This window comes from Lepidochelys olivacea (genome assembly GCF_965140295.1).
Source record: "Lepidochelys olivacea isolate rLepOli2 genome assembly, chromosome: 21".
NCBI lineage: Eukaryota > Metazoa > Chordata > Testudines > Cheloniidae > Lepidochelys > Lepidochelys olivacea.
In genome coordinates this window covers 10,793,568-10,815,982 of record NC_140431.1, presented here as the reverse complement: position 1 = coordinate 10,815,982, position 22,415 = coordinate 10,793,568, and the positions used below count along the sequence as shown (strand labels likewise).

Here is a 22,415-nt window from a genome sequence, read left to right as displayed (position 1 = left end):
AGCTACTGACACCAGCCACACTGTGATATGCTAACATTGAACTCAGAAGTGCAGAATTAAATGCACGTGCACACATGAAAAAGAAGTACCCCCCATGATCTGGTTTATTTCTTTCTCCTCCAGTCTCTCCCTAGTGCTGCTCTTGGTTGGGTACCTGACTCCCGGGTGTGGCTGTCATCACAAATGTGCAGGTCCAGACGGGAGATGAATAGGTGGTAGGAGGACTCTTTCATGTCATACTTCTCAAAGTACTGGCTGATGCTGCTTGCATTCAGACTGCCTCCAAATGTCTGGGACCAGGACTGGTGGGCACTAGGAGCAGGTGGTGTGGTCTAGAATACACAGGAACATGTTCTTCAGGTACCAGTACATCATCAAAGGAAAATAGGGAAGCAGATTCTAGTGCACTGGAAACAGCTTATGTTTACACCCCACAGTGAAAGAGCCTGAATAGCATTCCCCAAATAAAAGGTCTCTGACCAGTGGTTCTAACACAGCATGTATAAGGAAAGAACCAAACGTAACGGAATAACTAGAATTTATGATTATCAATTTGATCTTGAGCTTCCGTTTCTGCAGACATAGACTTTGCAAAGCTTAAAGCTGTTGCAGGTCCATCAATTGATTTATAATCAGTGGAGGCAGCAAGGTCCAGCGGACAGGGTACCAAACAGGGAGTCAAGATATCTGTGTTCTATTCTAAGCTCTGCTGTGTGACCTTGGGAATGCTCCATGCCTCAGCTTCCTAATCTCTAAAATGGGACTAATGATGCTCACTTATCTTTGGAAAATGCTTTCCAATCTATGGATGAAAAGGGCAATATTAGCATTATTATTTAAAGTCCTCTTGGCCTTATCTCACAGCACAGTTTGCAAAAACCTTCTCTTCTGCAGTTCCTGCTATCTGGAGAAACATCCCTTTTCTCACCTCATGCTCTCTGGCTCTTTGCAAATCTCTGCTGGAAACGTCTTTCATCCTTTGCCTTGTACCCTTTAATTTCACCTTCCTTCTACAGCAGTTATTTAAACATCTCTCTGTTATTTAACTTTGCTGAGTATTTTGAAAACTTCTTTTTAAAAAAACATTTGCAAGGGTGGGGGGGGAGTTCAACGGCTAACAATGGAAGGAGGGTAGGAGAAACAGCTGGTTAGAGGTTAAGAAATACAATGAGCTGTGTGTGCTGCAAACGAACAATACAAACATCTCAGAGCACTGCGAGCCCCCTCGCAGGATACTGAGAGAAAAAATGATGATCCTGAAATGGGCTGATCTGTGTTCTCCCCTGAGCACCCCAAATCATGACAATTTTTACAAGGTTGGAGTGCCCCTCATATAGATTTTTATTTTGAGAAAGGAAGTTGGAGACGGGAACTTCCTAGCAGAGGCCGAAGAGATTATTTCCAAGATATATTCATTATCTGTTATTACCAAAACAAAATCTATGGGCCCCCTGACACCTTGTGATAGTCCTGCCTCGAGCAGGGGTTCTCAAATTGTGGGTTGGGACCCAAAAGTGGGTCATGACCCCTTTTTAATGGGGTCGCCAGGGCTGCTTAGACTTGCTGAGGCCTAGAACCAAAGTTCAAGCCCCACTGCCCAGGGCCAACGCCCGAGTCCCAACACCAATGGTCGGGGCTAAAGCTCTGGGAGGCTGGGCTCAGGCTTCGGCTTTAGCTTTGGGCGGCCGGGCTCAGGTTACAGGCCCCCTGCCTGGGGCTGAAGCCCTTGGGCTTGCCCCCCCCCCCCGCCGCGGTGGCAGGCTCAGGCTTCGGTCCCGCCACTCCTGGTGTTGTGTAGTAATTTTAGTTGGTGGAAGGGGGTCACGGTACAATGAAGTTTGAGAACCGCTGGCCTAGAGGATCACAGAATTTTCCATCTCTTTTTTCCCCCAGACCGATTCTAGCCCATGACCATTTGAAAATGTTCACTGATCATTTTTGGTGGTGGGTGCAATGCCTGTAAGTCATGTTTTTATCCCAGTGGTGACTCCATACCCATGTGTGCCCAAGCTTACACCAGCTGAGCTTTTAGGACTTCTCCCAATGCTCACACCCATAAGGGGTGCTGACAGGACTTTTGGGAAGCTGCACAGATTACAGCTTTCCTACCTCTTCCCGTCATCAGAGAGACCACTCGGCAGCAGGCACCCATCTGTATGTGTATATGGAGAATCCATGCTGCCTTTTCCATGTCTCTTCCTTTTTCCCAGGACGCTCATGCTTAGGTGATAGCTGCTTACCAGGACAGGTTCTGGTGCCATACTCTTCCTCTGCTGGGAAGATTTCTCCATGGCTTCACTCAAGGACTCTGCATACTTCATCATGGCTTTCAGCTGAGAGTCTGTCAGCACCCAGAGCAAGTCGTCAAGGAGGAACATCAGCTTAGATGCCACCACGTTGCAATCTTTGGTCTGAGCCAACCAAAGAGAGAGAGAGCAGCAAGTTTAACATAACAATTTTAACCATACACATTTATTCCTCTGGGGACTTGTGGATTGTAGCAGCTGCAAAATATGTCACTTTAGAAATCATATGAGATAAAATAGGGTAGAGGGAGGCCATTCATCTGCCTGAGAGGTGTCCAGGGTACCCCAATATTATTCAGTGGGATCTGTTGTCTCAGCTGAGCACCAAGCTAGTCAAATCTGTCTCCACCTAAGGAGGCATGTGCCCAACTGCACTGAAGGAAGAGTGGAGATGCAGGAGGTTTATTCTTTCTAATCGACACTTCATCACCTTTCTCCTTCTCCTGTTTATAGTACAACTAAGTCTGGCAGTGATGTAAGCACTCAATAAGAGAGGACACAGCACACTTTTACATGACTGTGACAGAGGATTATTCACGCACTTGCCCTGCTGCATGCATTCCTGAACTAAGAAATGAGCTGTTCTGAGTACACAAGATAAGAGCTCAGCGTGTACCTCACTGAAACCACAGAGCAATACAGCATCTAGGGCTCTGCTTTTGTGGAGAAAAAGCACAAGCACTGAGAAGGGAGGGCATAGGTACCATCACCAGACACAGGAATAACTATCCCTCTCTGTGCCTCTTCTCATTTTTGAGATTCAATTGAGTAAGGACATTATTCCTGATCGGGGAGATGCAATCAGGACTTTACCAGGCAAATCACTCCTGCTATCAGTGGAGATACTCACCCTTCTCTTGAGAGAAATTTGGATCCTGCCTTGATTGGTAATGAGTCTCAAAGGAGTGGTAGTGGGATCCTGATCACCATTGTCAGTGGCATCTGCCTCTATCCGAAGTGTCTGCCAAGTGAGCTCTTTAAATGTCAAAACCTACCCAGAGAGAAAGAGAGACCAGGAGACAAACAGGAAAATGCTGAGGATTTCACCAACTTCAAGACTTTAACGATGGAAACGTTTCACGGTAACAGTGCATAGGCAAGAAAAGAAACGGATATAGAAGTGAGGAAGGAAGAGACACCATCTTTCTTCTGGAATCGCAGTAATAAATGGAGAAGCTGCCCTGGGATCATATAATCCTCCCTCTACAGTGCAATCACAGCAGAGACTAGTTAAAATGTATTGATTGCAAGGGAGCTCACAGCTTCTCCAGTTTTTCATTCTCCCACTAAGGAGATGCTATGAAGAAGTGTGATGGGGACCACTGGCTATGGAAGAGTTCAGAGTGACTCCAGTTCCCAATGGATACTTTAGACTGTGGTATAGAGGTCACTGAGGTTCCTTAGAGCCATCCATTCTGAGACCAAGACGTGAGAATTCAGAGAAAATGAACCAAGGCCCCAAATCTGCCAGACCCTTCAGGGACCATGGAAGAGACCTAAATGTGACACCCCCGTATGCTGCATCTGCCAATGCAGAGAGGGTCTTACCTCTCCTCTCTGAGTGTCAGTGATGCGGGTGAAACGTAGGTCACTCTGCTGCCAGTTGGGATTCACACTGTATCCCTGGAGCTGCCACAGTTCAAAAGAGGCATGGAAGGCCTTGGAGTGAATCTTGATAGTGATGGAATTGACAACAATGAACATTCCCTCCACAACCTTTTCGGCAAAGCCATACTCGCTGTAAAGAGAAGAACCCTCAAAATCATGATTCTATAAAAAGGAGCCCCCGTTCAGGCTGACCCAGTGATAACAAATGACTGTCACAAAGGAGACCTAAGGTTCAGAAGCAGCCTGGCTCCATGGAGATGGACTACCTCCAGGAGAAGTGCACGGAAGATGGAAATACCATCACCTGTGCTAATAAGGCACCCCCTATTTGATAGATTAGCCTCAGCCATGGTTACAACTGAGTGTTCAAAGCCATCGCCATGGTAGGCAGGAACAGAGGAAGAAGAGTAAATGATGGAGCAAGGGGTGGGCAAGAGGGTGCAGTGCACATGGAAGCTGAAGTTGAACTCCTGGAGTCAGCCTCTCACTCCCAAGGCCAGAGACAGAAATACTCCTGTCCCACACAACACTCCGGCAAGCACTGCCAGCTGATTCAGAAGAGACACAATTGTTAACATAGCCACGAAGGCGCATACAGCACAGTACAATGGGCAGAATGGGTTAAACCTGTTAGAGCTTCTGGGTGGATTTGAAGTGTCATAGCTCTGTCAATGGACTTCCCAAAAAGATGACATGTCAGCCACCCAGCCAGGCACAATACAGTGCAGAGTGAAACATGGGGAATGCTTTGTGAGACAGCAGAGTCTTTGGAAGGTTTCTGTGAGAGAACGTTACTTGTTTCTAGCCTGGAGGGGCAACATGAAAGCAGGAGCTGAGTTAGGACGGGGATAAAGGAGTGGTCAGGAGAGAAGCTTGGGTGGGGTGTTGGGAAATGTGATGGAGCACAGCCAGAGGAGAAGAACACAGGTGCAGGCCAGGCAGAATTTTCAGTGAAGCTTTGGAAGCAAGGAGAAGATTTAGGTCTCTGCCAAAGATGAGGGAAATCAATGCAGATGTTCAGGAAGTGGGAAAGAGAGACTTTGCCAGAGGAGCAGGAAAGGATGGGGAGGTGGGCTGCAATGAAGGAATCCTATCCACTGCTTCCTAAGGGGAGGATGGAAGCTGCAATGCAAAGGCTCTGGGGAACATGGCTTAAAGGAGCTGGGCATTCTTAAGGATCTAGTCTAGGTCAACCCTGGCCAGCTGTACAGACTTCTGCCAAACCCTGTCCCCATCTCACAGTTGAAAACGCTGGGAGAAAACAATTCCCCTTTTTTATTGCAAGGCTCCTTCACTATTCAGAATGGACAATCAGGAGTGCCTGCCCAACACAGATAATACAGTGTCAAAAACTAACTGTAGAGTTAGGAGGTGCCAACCTTTGACCTGCAGCAAGAGCAATGGGAGACTGTCCATTGGGTGGCCGAGGCTCTTCACAGGTTCGCATCTCCACCTCCACCTTATCCAGGTACTGCAAACACAGGAAACAAGAAGTAAGCATGACATTAAGACTCGGGATGAGCATTATGGTTCTAGATTTGAAATACATAGGGGGTCACTGGAACTGCTGGGTCAAATACCAACAAGGTGGACTCCACCTTCCACCATTCTCAGGGAATTCACTGTGTGTGAGTGGGTATTTCAAATGAGACCTTAAAAGCCAAGGTCCCATCTGCTCTGCATGGACACTGAAAATCTCACAGGGCGCTTTTCATAAAAGTAAGGGGGTTGGCTGAGCATCCTTGACTAAAGTATCTATCCTTCTCCCCATTTCAACTCTGCACCTGGCAGGTGCCCTCCACTCTCATGCAGCACTGCGGCTGATTCCTGTCGTACCCCTGCCTGCAGCCCCTGTGCAATCTGCTCACAGCTGTCCACGTTTCTACAGCTGGTCTGTAGCTGTGTTTGTGCAGCCTCTTCTTCCCACAGGCCCCAGAGACCCAATACTTCCTGTCTACTCCAGGCAGGAGCACGTCTAGTGTGTGGAGCTTGGCACAGGCAGTTGGGTAGTTGCACACAATGAGGGTGAACTGCTAGGTGTGCTCATCAAGTTGGGAGATCAGAAAAAATCATTTAAAAAAGCCATGTGGGGGGATTTGAAGGTGGGGTGTGGCTCCCAGTCTCTGAGCGTGGAGTTTAAAGTTGTGGCCAGAGCAGTCACTGTTACAGAGAATGGAGCATTGTGGGACAGCTGCTGGAGGACTGTTAGGGTTGATACAAGTCATACAATATCTATGCTCACACTACATTAACCTCAGTAGGTGAACCATGGTTCTATGCCATTCGGGGAGGTGGTTTTACTGTGTGACTAACAGGTGCTTATATCAGTGGGAGACAAATTTGAACATAGACACATGTACAAATAGGTCGACACAAATCAACCTAACTTTGTAGTACAGACCAGGTCTCAGAGGTTGCTGCATTTCAGTGCTAATGTACACACAGTCTCCAAAGTACTTTGAGATCCACTGAGAAAAATCTATCACTGGTTTCACATCTACTTGTAGAGAACACTTTTATTATATACTTCAGAGCAAGTTTAGCATCCTGGGGCCAGTGGAAATGTCATCTGGGCAATTCTCACCAGATCCCAGGAACTTGTACTCTTCCCTAGGGCCACCCAACGGTTGACCATAGGACAGCACAGAAACATCAGAAAAGGCCTTAGGGTACTTCTAAACTGCAAAAAAAAAACCAACAATCGTAAACCCCATGGCAGCCAGTCTCAGAACCTGGGTCAACTGAGTCAGGCGCTTGGGGCTCATGCTATGGCATTAAAAATACCCCTGTAGACATTCCCTCCCTGGAGCTGGCTACGAAATCCAATGAAGGGAGTAGGTCTCAGAGTGTGGGCTCCAGCCCCCCTCACCAGGTTTCAAATCCAGGGTCCAGTCCAAGCAGAAACGTCTATACACTGCTATTTTTAGCCCTGGAGCACAAGCCCAAGTTAATTGACCTGGGCTCTGAGACTCGCTGCTGTGGGGATTTTCTTGCAGTGTAGACACACCCTTAGAGACAAAGACACTTCTATGAGACCTGGGTGGTAAAAAAAAATTCACATCTCACGTGACCTTAGAGAAGCCTCTGTGCAATGGGCTGGATTTGATCAGCAGCTGAGATGATGCATGCATCTGACAAAGTATTCACCCACAAAAGCTTATGCTCCAATACGTCTGTTAGTCTATAAGGTGCCACAGGACTCCGCCGCTTTTACAGATCCAGACTAACACGGCTACTCCTCTGATACTTGACAGCTGAGATGTTGTGTCACAAAAGCTTCAACACCTCTAGCTGTAAGAACCAATTGTCCCTTTGCAAGAACAATCCCTTAGCTAAGATTTATTACAAAGAAGGAAGAAGACTAAAACAAAATATTACCAGACAAATCGGGTGCGTCTTCAGTTTCGTCCACTGGATCTGTAAAGACAGAGCTCAAGTTGCAGAAGGTTCCTCAATATGCCCAGGTTTGAACGATTTCAGGGACACACAGTCAAGCCCCCCAGAGATCAACTCACTTAAAGTCCTGCTGTGCTTTGAGAGTTGATCACATAAAAATAGCACTGACAATACACGTTCACTGCGTCTCACTGACTCCAGATCAAATGGGCTACCACAAACAACTGAAAAGATGTTCAAACAACCTGCTGTTTAAGCCCAGTTTGGCTTTTGTATTTCAGGCTGAGTCTTTTCCTTCTCATGCATCATCACCAGTGATATATGCTCTGCAGCCCAAATTCAGATTTCACTTATGCATGAGCAACTCTGTTGTCTTTAATCGCTTTACAATCAATTAATTCAGGCTGTAACTGGAATTTAGTTTACAGTTCTGTAGATTATGCTCAAACCTGAATACAATCCATTTTACCCCCACTGACCTGTGTTTGCTCTGCAGTTCTAGGAGCAGCAAGAACTAATACTTGTTACTAAACTGAGCAGATCCAACTCTGAATACATACAGGAAGCAGCTGAGATGAGTAAAAGGAGGCCATTTTTACAGTCATTTGGCAGAACAGAACCAGACTTTAACAGAAAGTCTTTTCCACATGCTAAACGCTTTTGCCTTAATTTAGTGTAACTGTGTCTAACATCAGCTGAGGTTAAACAAACAACTTCTCATTTAATGTCAACTGAAAAAAATCCATTTCCTGACCCAAAAAGCACTTGGAACAAGATTTTCAAGATGAAGAGGCCCATTCTCTGTGCACAAGTGCAGCTGTGACTGCATGTGCAACTACTGCAATTATACTAGCAAGCCAGATAATTGTGGGTGCAGAGGCTGGTAAGGTGCCTAGCAAATCATTTTTCACATGCTTTTACCCAATTTGCACATTATTTCTGAAGTCTCCATTGCTTAAAATGACAGGTTTCAGAGTAACAGCCATGTTAGTCTGTATTCGCAAAAAGAAAAGGAGTACTTGTGGCACCTTAGAGACTAACCAATTTATTTGAGCATGAGCTTTCGTGTTCATCATCCGATGAAGTGAGCTGTAGCTCACGAAAGCTCATGCTCAAATAAATTGGTTAGTCTCTAAGGTGCCACAAGTACTCCTGTTCTTATTGCTTAAACTGTGACCTTTAAATAACCGTTACTGCACGGAAACTCATGGCACAAGGAGGTTTTCAAAAAATTTCAATCAGCATTTATTTACACTTTACATTCCTGTTTCAGCCCAGTTTGGAGGTTTGTGTGAACAGCCAGGGCAACCTGGGATGGCTGTTTCACTCTTTCAGCATTAAAGAATAAGTCAGGGGCAGAAGGGAGAGGGGCAGGATATGCCTCCGCTACCACAAGTTCATTTCCAGTTGAGAAAGCTGATATCCTTTATCAAAAGCCCCAGATAACATCAAATGCAGACTGACATCAAGTGGGCTGCATTGTGTTTAGAGGACACCATTAGTGCGGCATCTCAACTCACCCGGATGGAAGCCTTGTTACAGTAGACACGGGTGATAGCTAGCCAGGTGGGCAGCTCCAACACATTCTGCAGCACCTCTTCATCCAGTTCCAAGTTGGTCAGCTGCCCCTGACCTTTCAGTGTGCTCAGGTTAATTTTGTCTGGAGAGAGATTCTTAGTAAACCTGTGGAAAAGAGGAGTTAAGAGGCAATATGACAACAACTTCCAATGTGCCTGTGTCTATGGAGAGGAGGGTTATTTTGATGGTAAACACCTCCCTGTTGTTTGCAAAGCACCTCATATGCTCAGGGGACTATAGAGAGAGAAAGAGATAGAATAATAGGGACACCATACCACCACACAGTGGGCAAACCATTGCATTTCTATAGTGCATTGTGTGAGCTGCCCTGCCAGTTTTGCAGCATCCAGTTAGGCCCCAAACCAACTCCCACGGACTTCAATGGCAACTGGGTCAGTTCCCTAAAGAGTCATAAGTGCATTCGTCACCTAAGTACTATGGAAATTGGCCCACTATAAATACCTCAGAGAGAGAGAGAGCAGTAGTTTTGGTCCAATATTTCCTTTTCTTTTTTTATAATAAAGCGTAAGATCAGACATCCCGCCCCACAGAAAAATCTTCATTGAGCTCGAACTGAGGTTGCAAGAACATAGCCAAAACTAAAGGGGAAAAAAAATACAGTTTAAAATATAGGTGGGAAGGCAAGGTTGTTAGGTGTCACTTGGAATTTCTTGCCTTTCAGATGTTTCGATTACATAGAAGAGGGCAGAGTTAAAGCCACCCCAGAAAGTATCTTCACCCTAGGCATCCTCCAAAGAAGCTATGACAAGTATTCTAGTATCATAGCTAGCTGACAGTTAAACCCTGGGTACCATGGCAGCTCAACAAAGAAGCTTGGTGGGTGTCTTTAAGGCCCATATAGTTTGGCATTTTAAATGTTTTAAATCAAATCAGGAGAGACAGCACTGGAAACCCAGAATTTAACGTAATTGCATTAGGGCACAAAGAGAAAATGAAACTGACTAGAAACAAATGCAACTGGACAATAGTTTCACTCCCCAAGGTAAGTGGCATACAAAAAAATATTAAGAAACTTATAGCATCAATGGTGGAGAGAGATTAGATCAGTTTTACTGATCACTCATATTACTGTCACAGGGAAGTAAAGGATTTTAAATAAATTATTTTATCAGTCTCTTTAAATACTAGTCTCACAGCCGAACCCATTCCTGTCCCTCATTAGTGAAGCTGATTCATGCTCACCAGTGTCCCAAGCTAAGAAACAGGGATATACATGGTCAGTGAAACATCAGTGTGCCTGCCCATAACATAACCCTTCACCCTGCTTTTCACAATCAACTCAGCCATGCCCTGCTTTTCTTCTGTCTACCATCTGCTGCTGATCTCTCCTGTCAAAATTTCCCCTTCAAAAAGGGTTTGCTTTTTCCAGGTCTGCTGTATGCACCCTGGTGTCTTCAAATTCCAGATACGCCACACGTTCGATGGATGAGAACAATTTGATTAAGGGCACAAAAGAGAGGTGCAAAGGATTCTGGGGCAAATCTGAAAACATCCAGCTGAACTGGAAATACCAAGGATCCTTTTGGAAGAGTACTCAGGACAGTTAGGGCAAGCAAAGATGAGGGCAATCTCGGAGGAAGGTAATGGTGAGCTGCAAAGAACCCTGCATCAGCAGAATGAGCACAAAATTACAGCAGCATGCAGGATTCTGCTTCTTCCCAATTGGGATGGTGCAGCCAAAAACTGGGATACTTGGCAGGTCCATCTCAGTGCCTAAACAGGGAAGAAAACAAAAAGCAGCCATGCTGGATTAAGCTGTGTTAGAAATCTTGGAACAGTTCTTCCTCACGAATGAAATACAACTTTCCCGTCACCCGGTTGAAGGGTTCAGAAAAGCTTCGTTCCCCACAGCAGTGATTTGCCAGGCACTTGCGCTTGGAAGAATCTGCTTTCTCTGACCCACCAGGAGTAGTTCAGGGATGCGGGGGATTCAGAAGTTTAATAACAGAAATGGAAATTTACATAAATTCCTGGGTTAGAGGGAGAATTTAGGTTACTCTGCTCCTTCACAAGGTTGCAAGATTTCTCATTCAGATTGTAAGATTGTGAATAAGGTCAATCGAGAGGAGCTTAAAGTTTCCCATGCCTTTGGTCCAGCCAGTCCCCAAATCCCATCTACACTGCAATAACCACAGTAGTATATTGAAAGGCATGGCTGTCCCTTAACACAAATAAAACATGGTTCAATCTCACAGTGTAGATGAGACTGAACCATGTTTTAATTGTGTTACTGAGTCATGGGTCAGCCCCACGAAGTCCAAAGCTGTGGTGTGTTTTAGGAACATGGTACAATCCCATCTATGACAAAAGAGAAAAGTTAGGATTTGACCATGTTGTAACCAGGTCCTTCAATATGCAGCCAGCCAGCCCTGTTTGGAGGCAGAGCCTGTATAAGAAGAGGTGTTTGGCCCTGGCAGAGGGGATTATCAGACCCAGCTGGGGAAGGGTTAGGCAGTTCCTATGAAGGACTGAAAGAGCTCAGTTGAAGAGAAGGCTGGAGGAAGTAGGGCAGCTCTAGTGGCAAGGGGAGAGATGTAAGGAGAAAGGCTGCTGGGCCCCTACAGCCTGTGTTGGTCAAGGGAATAGCTTGGTTTTGTGTTAACTTATGAGTTTTGGGTTTGAAAAATAAACTGCTCTGAAAGAAGAGCTAGAACTAGACTCTGGGCACGGCGTCAATCCTTCCTGGGCTTGGGAGACAGGCCAGCAACCTACTATAGACTGGACTGACGACCAGAGAAGTTGTATTTGCCTTGCCAGTATCTCACTTCAATGTTTGACTACATGGTTTCCCTCTCTGCACTAGGGAAACCAGTGAAGGCTGCAGCTTGCATAGCACCACAATGCCATGGGATTCAGAAAGGATGGAGTGTTTCTGCCAGATTTACTCCCTGTTTAAGCCAGAGCCATTTTACACATTCCTCCATGCTAATTCTAATTCTTCACAGCGGCGCAAGTGGTGGAAAAGAAAGGCCCCATTGTCAGCCAGAGTAGGATTAGATTCACTCGTTAGTCACACGCTGCAGTTCTCTCACTCTCCTTTCCCTGCACTGGCCTGGCTGCATGTGCTGCCCCATTGTGCAAGGCACAAAGACAGTCCTGAGAAACTGGGCCAGCATCTTGGGGATAGTGAAGGTGGGGGGCAGGGGCAGGGGGAGGAGGGGCTATTGTGCTGGTTTCATCAATCTCACTACAGGAGTGTGAGTTGAACTTGGAAACTGGCTGGGATTAGTTGCTTATCAGCCAATCTAGAATTTCCTCCAGAACAATGTATTTATCCAAGTGAACATTGTGCCAGGGCAGAATCTGAAGCGAGGAGAGAAGCAGTTATGCATTTCACTGCAGCCAAAAACTCTCCTCCTCGTAGGAGAAGCTGGGACGTGAACAGCTGTGAGCTTGCCTGCTGCTTGTATTTCCACACCATTCTCTGCAGTAATGATTTCTGCTGGGGAGGATTGCAGTATGAGACCTCTACAGACTTTAACCTGCCGTGGAAGTTCTCTCCTTTCCAGGCCTAATAAGCTAGTATATCAAATGGTTTGTCTCCCATCACATGACAGCATCACACACCTGTCACTATCTAAGGCTCACACAGAGAGAGAGGTGACTCCTTTTCTTTTTACAGAGCGAGAGAGGCCATCCTGTTTACTTTAGACAAATATTTCCTCATTAAACCAGAGGAAACCCTTATATAAACACACATGAGAAGTTTCAGAGGGGTAGCCATGTTAGTCTGTATCAGCAAAAAACACCGAGGAGTCCTTGTGGAACCTTGGAGACTGAAAAATTTATTTGGGCATAAGCTTTCGTAGGCTATGAGAAGGGCACATGAGAAAGCAGCCAAGATCAACACAGTTCTCAATTACTATATGGCAAAATCTGGTGTGTGTAAGATTACATATTCCAGCGTGTGTGACATTCTACAGGTGACAGGTTCATTGTAGGAGCATAAACAATGATCTCACAAATCTGTTAACGAAGAGAACTAAAGATCTCAAAGCATAATGCCTATCATCTGAGCCTGGGATCTCCAGAGACAAAGCATGGGCCTCTATGGCAGTGGTTCTCAAACTTTTGTACTGGTGACCCCTTTCACATAGCAAGCCTCTGAGTGCAACCCCTCTTATAAATTAAAAACTTTAAAATATATTTAACACCATTATAAATTCTGGAGGAAAAGCAGGGTTTGGGGTGGAGGCTGACAGCTCACGAACCCCCATGTAATAACCTCGTGACCCCCTGAGGGGTCCTGACCCCCAGTTTGAGAACCCCTGCTCCATGGCTTGAGCTAACAGATCAAGTCCTCTAACTGAGAGCCGCTACAGAGTCATATCCTCCGTGGACTGGGCAGAGAGAACAACGTATAGTACGTGCTGACCAGTAGGATGCCAAAAGCACTTTGCAGACATTAACTTGACATTTTTCAGAGTAACAGCCGTGTTAGTCTGTATTCGCAAAAAGAAAAGGAGTACTTGTGGCACCTTAGAGACTAACCAATTTATTTGAGCATGAGCTTTCGTGAGCTACAGCTCACTTCATCGGATGCATACCGTGGAAACTGCAGCAGACTTTATATACACACAGAGAATATGAAACAATACCTCCTCCCACCCCACTGTCCTGCTGGTAATAGCTTATCTAAAGTGATCATCAGGTTGGGCCATTACAACTTGACATTGTAAGGCTAAGACAAATAGCCTCATTTTATAGATGGGGATGCTGAGGCTCAGGAAGATGCAAGGAACAGAAAACCCAGCTCTCCCGACTTCTAGTCCTTAGCATACTTCCTCTGTTGAGACATGCTGCTCTCAACCAGTACATTAATGCAGCAGTGTTGGTTGTATCAGAATATTGTAGAGACAGAACACATTTATCGGACAATCATCAGCATCTCAGCCAGAGGCAGAGCTGAAGTCTTCAAACTGACACACTGATGTAGAGAAATATTAAATAAAGCCAGATGAATACAAAGCAGGTTTTTAAAACAAGTGTAGGGGCCACAAGGAGTCCTGCTGAACTGATATCAAGATGACCAGAGCCAATGCTGCAAGATTCTACGGAGCAGCCCTGTTAGCAGCCAAAATGAATATGAAACTTTAATTTACAGTGCCCGTGGAAGGGGGCTTGGGGAAGACTTATGAACAAGGGAGAAACATAAACAGTTACATGAACAGAGAATAGAGCATCCGATGAAGTGAGCTGTAGCTCACGAAAGCTCATGCTCAAATAAATTGGTTAGTCTCTAAGGTGCCACAAGTACTCCTTTTCTTTTTGCGAATACAGACTAACACGGCTGTTACTCTGAAACCAGAGAATAGGTCAGTATGTCTTTAGCCAAACCTCATACTGCCAAGTAAAGAGGGTGGAGTTTTGAAGCAGATCTAAGGCACCCTCAGCCCACTGGGTACGTCTAACATGGCAAGCAGAAACCCATGGCACCGAGACTGGGACAGCAGACATGGGCTCACGGGGCTCGTGCTACGGCATTAAATATAGCTATGTAGATATTCGGGTTTGGACTGGAGCTCGGACTCTGAAGCTTAGGGAGTGGGTTGGGTTTCACAGCCCAAGCTGCAACGTCTACACAGCTATTTTAAGGGTGGTAGCATGAGCCTGAGTCTGTAGGCCTGAGCTCTTTTCTGTTTGCCATGTAGATGTACCCAATGAGACCAAGTGCCCTCACATAAGGTCCAGAGCAGGCCAATCGGAGAATGTAGCAAGTATGCCCCAACAAGCTGATCCCTACAACTTTATTAGCTGGAGATAGCACTTTACCTGGCACCAGAAATATCCCCATATACCATGGCCAGTTCCATGGTTCACAACCACAATAAACCTGTCAAGTGTTCAAGCAGCAAGTGAGAGGTATTCCATCAATGTGGGTGGAAAGCAGAATGGGGCAGATGGGGGGATGTAAGTCAGTCTTCAGATTGCTGCAGCTGACAACACCTCAGGATTCCCCATGCAGCATTTAAAAAACACTGTTCCAAATATCATGCCTGTCTTTGGAGGAAAAGATTGCAGACTGCTTAAGATTAACATAAGATTACGTTATAGTAACAAACCAAAATATAACTCTGCAGTCTAGAGGAGCAGGGGCTTTCCAGTCACAACTCCTGGGTTCCATTATCAGCACCAGCACTGGGCAAATCACTTCTCTCTGCATCAGTTTGCTCATCTGTAAAACACAGTTACTACACCTACCTCACAGGGCCGTCTCAAGGATAAAGTGATTCTTTGCACAGGGCTTTGAGATCTTCAGATGAAATAATCTTCACATGCAGATCATCATAACCAGGGAGAAGTGTGTGTGCATTTGGGAAGGGGTTTATACAAGAGGCAGTGGTGGTCTATGGCAGTTACAGCCGCAGGGAATTCAGAACGGTGCCTAGTCTTCCCAGCAGCTTCAAAGGAAATGCTTTGATCAACGTCCGTGGAAGAAAGGTTCAATGACTGTGGACAGGTTTCTAAACTAAGTCTGCTGGCAGGCGCTCTCCATTCATGCTGAATGGCAGTCTGAGTTTTGGCAGCATGCATTGCAGGCTTGGATAAAAGTGAATGAAAATAGTTGGGACAGTTAAGAAAATTGACTGCATGGACTATTTCCATTTCTCTGTTTCCAAAGCTCTTTAATAGAGGACATGCAGTATTAGCCAGTACATTCAAACAACAACACTCTTTTGGGCCTGCCAGGAACAGTATCAGCAAGAGCAACTCAAACACACATACTCACTCTCTCTCTCTCGGTGGTGGATACCATTTCATCCTCTCAATCACCACCTTGTCAAGACAAGTCCAAATTTGATTTGTGGGGTACTGGCTAAAACTCACTACCACAGTCCCCAGTATCCACAGAAAACTTTCAAGTGGCTAGAGACTCTGATTGTCTTCTTAGCCATAGCACTAGGAAACAGGAGACATGGGATCATAGTAGCTAGAGATGGATGTCTAGTTTTGTCCATGCCCCAGTGACCTATGTAAAACTGGTCCCTACAATCTATTTTCCAGTGCTTGGTCTAATCCATTTTTAACCAATTCAAGTACTGGGGCTTCCAACAAAGCCTTTGTGAGAATGAACAGATGCCACTGTTAGCAAATTTTCTCTTTCATCCCATTGCTCCTAATTATACTCCTGCAGATCATCTTAAATAATCTCTCTCCTTTCTTATCATTTACACCTCCCTGTTTTCTGAATTGTCTCTGAATCAGCAGCATGTTTTTGGTAGTCATGTGCCCAGAACTGGATGCCATATTCAAGGTATGATTTTCCCACGCCCCAATGCCAAGCCCTGAAGTGGAGGAGGAAAGAGGCCTGTTGGAGCATCTGTTTTTGAAGATAAACTAGCAGCATAAGATGACAGAGAAAACACTGCCTGTATGCTTAAAAATCCTGTTTAAGCTACAGTGGTTTACTTGGATTTGGGCTGTAAGAGCACCGTTCTTTGGGGAAAAAAGACTTCTTAGGTGGTTTCTGAACTCCTGATGTTTTAGCTTTCATTTGCTTTAGAGAGTCTTTTGTCTGGTTTTTGGCAGGGAAAAAAAAAACACAAGAGCATCAACCCTTGCTCTTCCATCTTTAACTTTAAAAGGATATCAAAGGTGGGGATTTCATAAGTCAGAGAGCTAGTATCCCATTCATCTCCCTGTACATCTAGATGTCACAAACCTACTTATTGCAAGGGAGAGTTTAGCCAAAGTTGATTGCTGGCCTGAAGCTAGTCTATAGCATTAATACATTTAGAAATCAATATCCTCATTGTAACTGTCCAGCAGGTGCAACACTGTATACAATTGAGCAAATATATCCCCTGCAGGTAGGAAGGATTAGATAAAAAGTACCAGGATGGGATGTCTTAAAGCAGGGGTGGCCAATCTGAGCCTGAGAAGGAGCCAGAATTTACCAATGTACATTGCCAGAGAGCCACAGTAATACGTCAGCAGCCCCCCCACCCCATCAGCTCTCCAGCCCACAGCACCTCCCGCCTGCCGGCAGCCTCCACCAATCAGCACCTACTCCCCCCTCTCCCCACCTACCTCAATCACCTGTTTCACATGCGCAGGAGGCTATGGGGGGGAGAAGGGAGGAGCGAGGGCATGCAAGGCTCAGGGGAAGGGGTGGAGTGGGGGCAACGCTTGGGGCAGAGCAAGGGGTTGGGCAGTGAGCACCCCCCAGCAAATTGGAAAGTTAGGATCTATAGCTCCAGCCCCGGAATCAGTGACTAAGTAAGGAGCCGCATATTAGCCTCTGAAGAGCCGCATGCGGCTCCGGAGCCACAGATTGACCACCGCTGTCTTAAAGAATAATTCTCATCTCCTTCTGCTCATCAGCTCTAGGTCCCTTCCCATTATCTTGACACTGCTGGTGCAAGAGCATTCTCCTCTGCAGGTCCCGCCATCTGAAATACACTTGTTATCTCGCTAGTCTCCTCACATCTCAATTTCTTCTCCCACTGCTATTCTGTAACTGGCACTGTACTGTAACTGTATGTAACTAGCATCTACATTTAAATATATCTCTTTCTATTAATAGTTTTGTAACTATGGGTAAATGTGAGAAATGATTAGTTATACACTGTATGACAGATGCCCCTGATTTTAATTTAGATAGCTAAAGGATAGGATAATATATTGGCAGATGTATATAATTATTACCCACAACACTTACTACTGTTACAGAGTAGCAGATGGAGAAGATATTGAAGTGTGAACAACAGAAGGAACAGGGTAAATTTTCAGCTGAGAGCTGAAAAGAGAAGGAGAGACTGAGAGCTGCTGGGAAGCTGCTTTTGATGTTAGGAGATGCAGAAGAAAAGGCTCTTCTGTTAACAGTGGTGAGCTTATGGAAAGGGACCGAGCGTTCCTTCCTTAATTTGAAACACAAACACACACTTCTATCCGCAGACATAATAGAGAATAGTAGAAGTTAGAGATGGAGGAAATCAATTTAGTCATATCCAGTCATGCCCTGGCCAATGCAGGATTATACCCTACATAGTATATTCCCCAATGTCTTATCTAGTCACGCTTTGTGCCACACAATGGGATTTCCACACTTCTCTGGGGACACTATTTCACGATCACATCTCTCATGCATAGGACATTTCCCTCATATTAAATCTCTACCTCTAGAGCCAAGAATCATACTCACTTGGCAAGAAGGCTCATCGCTGGTAGAGGAAAACATCAATGATTGTAAAACACAGACAAACTTTCCAGGAAAACAGCAGCAGAAGCTTCAGATATAATAAATACAATGAATTTGGGAGAGTGTCTCAGTGGGGAACTAAACTTAGTTTTGGAAGGAAATAAAACTGGGCCAAAGGCCAAAACTCCTTTGAAGAGGGGGAAAGCAGCAACTTGAAAGGCACTACAAATACACAGGAGGAAGAACTAACACCACAATTCAAGGGAGAGAAACCATTTTACTAACTCAGGCTTTCAGCACAACATTACAGCAATCTGTCCACTAAGAACACATGGCATCATTCAACGCAAGACTTAGAGATTTCAGGCTGAGTACAAGGGAAGGGAAATATGTTTAATTAATATTAGATCTGCCTAATTAGTATTAGATATCTAATGCTAATACTTACATTACTCTAGTCAGTATCACATTAACCTAATTAATCAATCTATTTAGAATTAAATGAAAACAATTAGTATCAGATCAATTAATTCTTTGGAAAATGGAAAGCACCAAGTTATTAATAACATTTATTACTTCCACAGTGATATTCATTTACAAACCATTAACTAATCCACAGCACCCCAGGCAGGCAGGCAGGCAAGTAATATTAACCCAATTCTACAGATGAGGAAAAAAAGAGAAAGGTTAAGTGACTTAAGGTCACACAGGGAGTGAGTTTCAGAGCTAGATAAATGACCCAGGAGCTCCTGGCTGCCATTCCTGTGCTTGGTGCATGCTACTCCACAAGGATAAGGACATTACTTTTAGCATTTAATTTGGACATGTATAAGATGCTTTTAAGAAGTGTCACCTCTTCTCTATACCCCGTTCAATAGTGTAATGGATGTTGGGTTTCTTGCCTACAGTTGTGGAAGGATGGGGAAATCTCTACCCTGATTCATGATGCAGTCTCCAGTCAGAGGATTCTGCCATGATTAACTCCAGTGGGGGAAACGGAGGTCTAGGACTGTTAGTGTCTGTAATAAGTTCCAATGTGACTTTGTGCTTAGAGAGACACTCCACTCCCTCTTTTACTCACAAAAATAAAAGAAAGTTTGGGTTTCAGAGCCTTGGTTTTAGAGAGTACACAGAGATGTGTGGTGTTTTTTTTTAACAATTAACAAAATTATCCAAAGCACAGGACTTGGTGGTGATGGGAGACTTCAACTACCTAGACATCTGCTGGAAAAATAATACAGCAGGGCACAACAAGGTAATGGAATGGCCAGGAGACAACTTTTTGTTGCAGAAGGTGGAGAAATCAACTAGAGGAGAGGCTGTTCTAGATTTGATTTTGACAAATAGGGAGGAACTGGTTAAGAACTTGAAGACAGAAGGAAGCTTGGGTGAAAATGATCATGAAATGAGAGAGTTCATGATTCTAAGGAATGATTGGAGAGAAAAACGCAAAATAAAGACAATGGACTTCAAGAAGGCAAACTTTTAGCAAACTCAAAGAATTGGTAGGTAAGATCCCATGAGAAGAAAGTGTAGGGGGAAAAAAAAGTTCAGGAGAGTTGGTAGTTTTTTTAAAAAACCATTATTAACGGCACAAGAGCAAACTATCCCAATGCATAGGAAAGACAGGAAGTGTGGTAGGATACCATGTTGGGTTAACGGGGAGATCTTACGACCTGAAACGCAAGAGAGTCATACAAAAAGTGGAAACTAGGTCAAATTATAAAGGATTAAAATTTAAAAAAAACAGCATAAGCATGTAGGGACAAAATTAAAAAGGCCAAAACACAAAACAAGGTTAAACTAGCTAGGGGCATAAAGAGTAACAAGAAAACATTTTACAAGTACATTAGAAACAAGATAAAGACAAAAGACCAGGTTAGTCCATTACTCAATGAGGAGGGAAAGACAAGAACAGAAAACACAGCAATGGTCATAAATGCCTTTTTTGTTTCAGTTAGCAGTGATCAGACGACTAACATAATGAACATCTGTGGGCTCAGATCTGAAGCTAAAATAGGGAAAGAACAAGTTAAGAATTACTTAGACAAGTTAGATGTCTTCTCTGAGCCATTAGCGATTATCTCTGAGAACTCATGGAGGACAGGAGAGATCCCAGAGGACTGGAAAAGGGCAAATATAGTACCTATCTATAAAAAGGGGAAGAGGAACAACCCAGGCAATTATACATCAGTCAGCTTAAACTTTGGTACCTGGAAAGATAATGGAGCAAATAATCAACCAACCAACTTGTAAGCACCTCGAAATAATATGGTAATAAGTAACAGTCCACATGGATTTGTCAAGAACAAATCATGTCAAACCAACCTAATATCCTTCTTTGATATGGTAACAAGCCCTGTGGATAAGGGGGAAAGCAGTAGATGTGATATCTCGACTTTAGGAAGGCTTTTGCTACTGGCTCACATGACCTTCTCATAAACAAAATAGGGAAATATAGCCTAAACAAGCCAACTATAAGATGGGTGCACAACTGGTTGGAAAAACATACTCAGAGTAGTTATCAATGGTTCACAATCAAGCTGGAAGGACATATTGAGTGGGATCTTGCAGGGATCTCTCCTAAGTCCTGTTCAAGCCAATATCTTCATAAATGAGTTGAACAATGGCATAGAGAATACACTTATAAAGTTTGCGGATGAATACCAAACTGGGAGGGATTGCAAGCACTTTGGAGAACAGGATTAGAATTCATAATTAACTTGACAAACTGGAGAAATGGTCTGCAATAAATAGGATGAAATTCATCTAGGATAAATTCAAAGTACTACACTTAGGAAGGAACAATCAATTGTACAAATACAAATGGGAAATGACTGCCTAGAGATGAGTACAGCGTAAAAAGATCTGGGGATTATAATGGATCACAAACTAAATGAGAGTCAAAAACGTAATACTGTTGCAAAACAATCACATTTCATTCTACGATGTATTAGCAGGAATGTTGTGAGCAAGACACAAGAAGTAATTCTTCCACTCTCCTCGACACAGATAAGGCCTCAACTGGAGTGTTGTGTCCAGTTCTGGGTACCGCACTTCAGGAAAGCTGTGGACAAACTGGAGAAAGTCCAGAGAAGAGCTACAAAAATTATTAAAGGTCTAGAAAACAGGACCTACGAAGGAAGACTGAAAAAACTAGGTTTGTTTAGTCTGGAGAAAGATGACCTGGCGGGGGGGGAGGGGTGGCATGATAACAGTTTTCAAATATATAAAAGGTTGTTATAAAGAGTAAGGTGACAAATTGTTCTCCTTAATCAAAGAGGACAGGACAAGAAGCAATGGGCTTAAATTGCAGCAAGGGAATGTGACATTCTGTACCTTGTGGGAGTGCCCTGTAAACCCCATATTCCTCCTTTATATATAATTGTGATCTTGAATGCAAAGCATGCCATGTAAGATATCAGGGGAAAGGTTATGATGTGGTGAAAGTCACTCTTCTATCTAAATATGTATATCATTGGTGCATATGAAGTTATGAGATTGTGTTGTATGATTGTCAGTTAAACATGCTGTACGTTGGGGAATTAGCCAGATATTAGCTCCCCTGAGACAACAGCAAGGAAAGCAACCAATCCCCAGGCGGGTGTAAAACCACCTTCAATAACTATTGTCCACCAAGGGAGTTAAAATTGAATGACTCACCTGCATAAGGCTACACCAGGAGAATTAGACCACCACCAGACATGCCTGGACTTGTGTTCTCCACGCACACAGACTAAGGGTATAAAACAGAACACAGTGGCCCCATACTGGGCCTTCCGCTGCACCCCCTACCTACGCAGCAAGCAACAAGGATGCTCAGAAGACTGAAGATTCCAACAGAGGAGACTGTCCCAGGTTTCAAGGGTGAAACCTGTGTAATTTCCAGTGCGTGAGAAAAACTGCTTAATCTAGATGTTGCCCAGTCTAACAGGTTGAGAGTTAAGACTGCATGCTTATATTTTATTTTATTTTGGTAACTAACTCTGACTTTTTGCCTATCACTTAAAATCTATCTTTTGTAGTCAAGAAATTTGTGTAACTGTTTACCGGTGAGTTTACCTGAAGTGTTTGGTAAATTTGCTCAGGTTTACAAAGGCTGGTGTATATCCACTTTCCACTGATGAAGTGGTGAACCAATTAATAAATCTGCCTTGCTCAAGAAAGGGTCTTGAGCAGTGCAAGACAGGATAACCCTGGGGTACAAGGCTGGGAGCTGGGGATTTGGCTCTGGGAGCATTCATGCAATCTAGCTGGGTGTGGGGCTCCATATGCTGTTGTGCTGAGCAATCACAGCACCTGGAGGCATTTGCTGCTTGTCACTAGCAAAGCACTGAGAGAGACAGCCTAGACTGGAGAGTTAA

General features: G+C 44.3%; 1 protein-coding gene across 1 annotated transcript in view; it reads right to left on the bottom strand.

Annotated features, from left to right (window-relative positions):
• BLTP3A (bridge-like lipid transfer protein family member 3A) overlaps positions 1-22,415 on the bottom strand; it is a 55,988-nt gene that overhangs the window by 21,448 nt on the left and 12,125 nt on the right. Inside the window, exons 2-8 of the mRNA XM_084611378.1 lie at positions 8,831-8,993; positions 7,293-7,331; positions 5,294-5,385; positions 3,855-4,044; positions 3,157-3,297; positions 2,241-2,411; positions 155-332 (exon numbers count right to left, since the gene is read on the bottom strand). Coding sequence (XP_084467504.1) covers positions 155-332; positions 2,241-2,411; positions 3,157-3,297; positions 3,855-4,044; positions 5,294-5,385; positions 7,293-7,331; positions 8,831-8,993 — 974 coding nt within the window. The remainder of the gene's footprint in view (positions 1-154; positions 333-2,240; positions 2,412-3,156; positions 3,298-3,854; positions 4,045-5,293; positions 5,386-7,292; positions 7,332-8,830; positions 8,994-22,415) is intronic.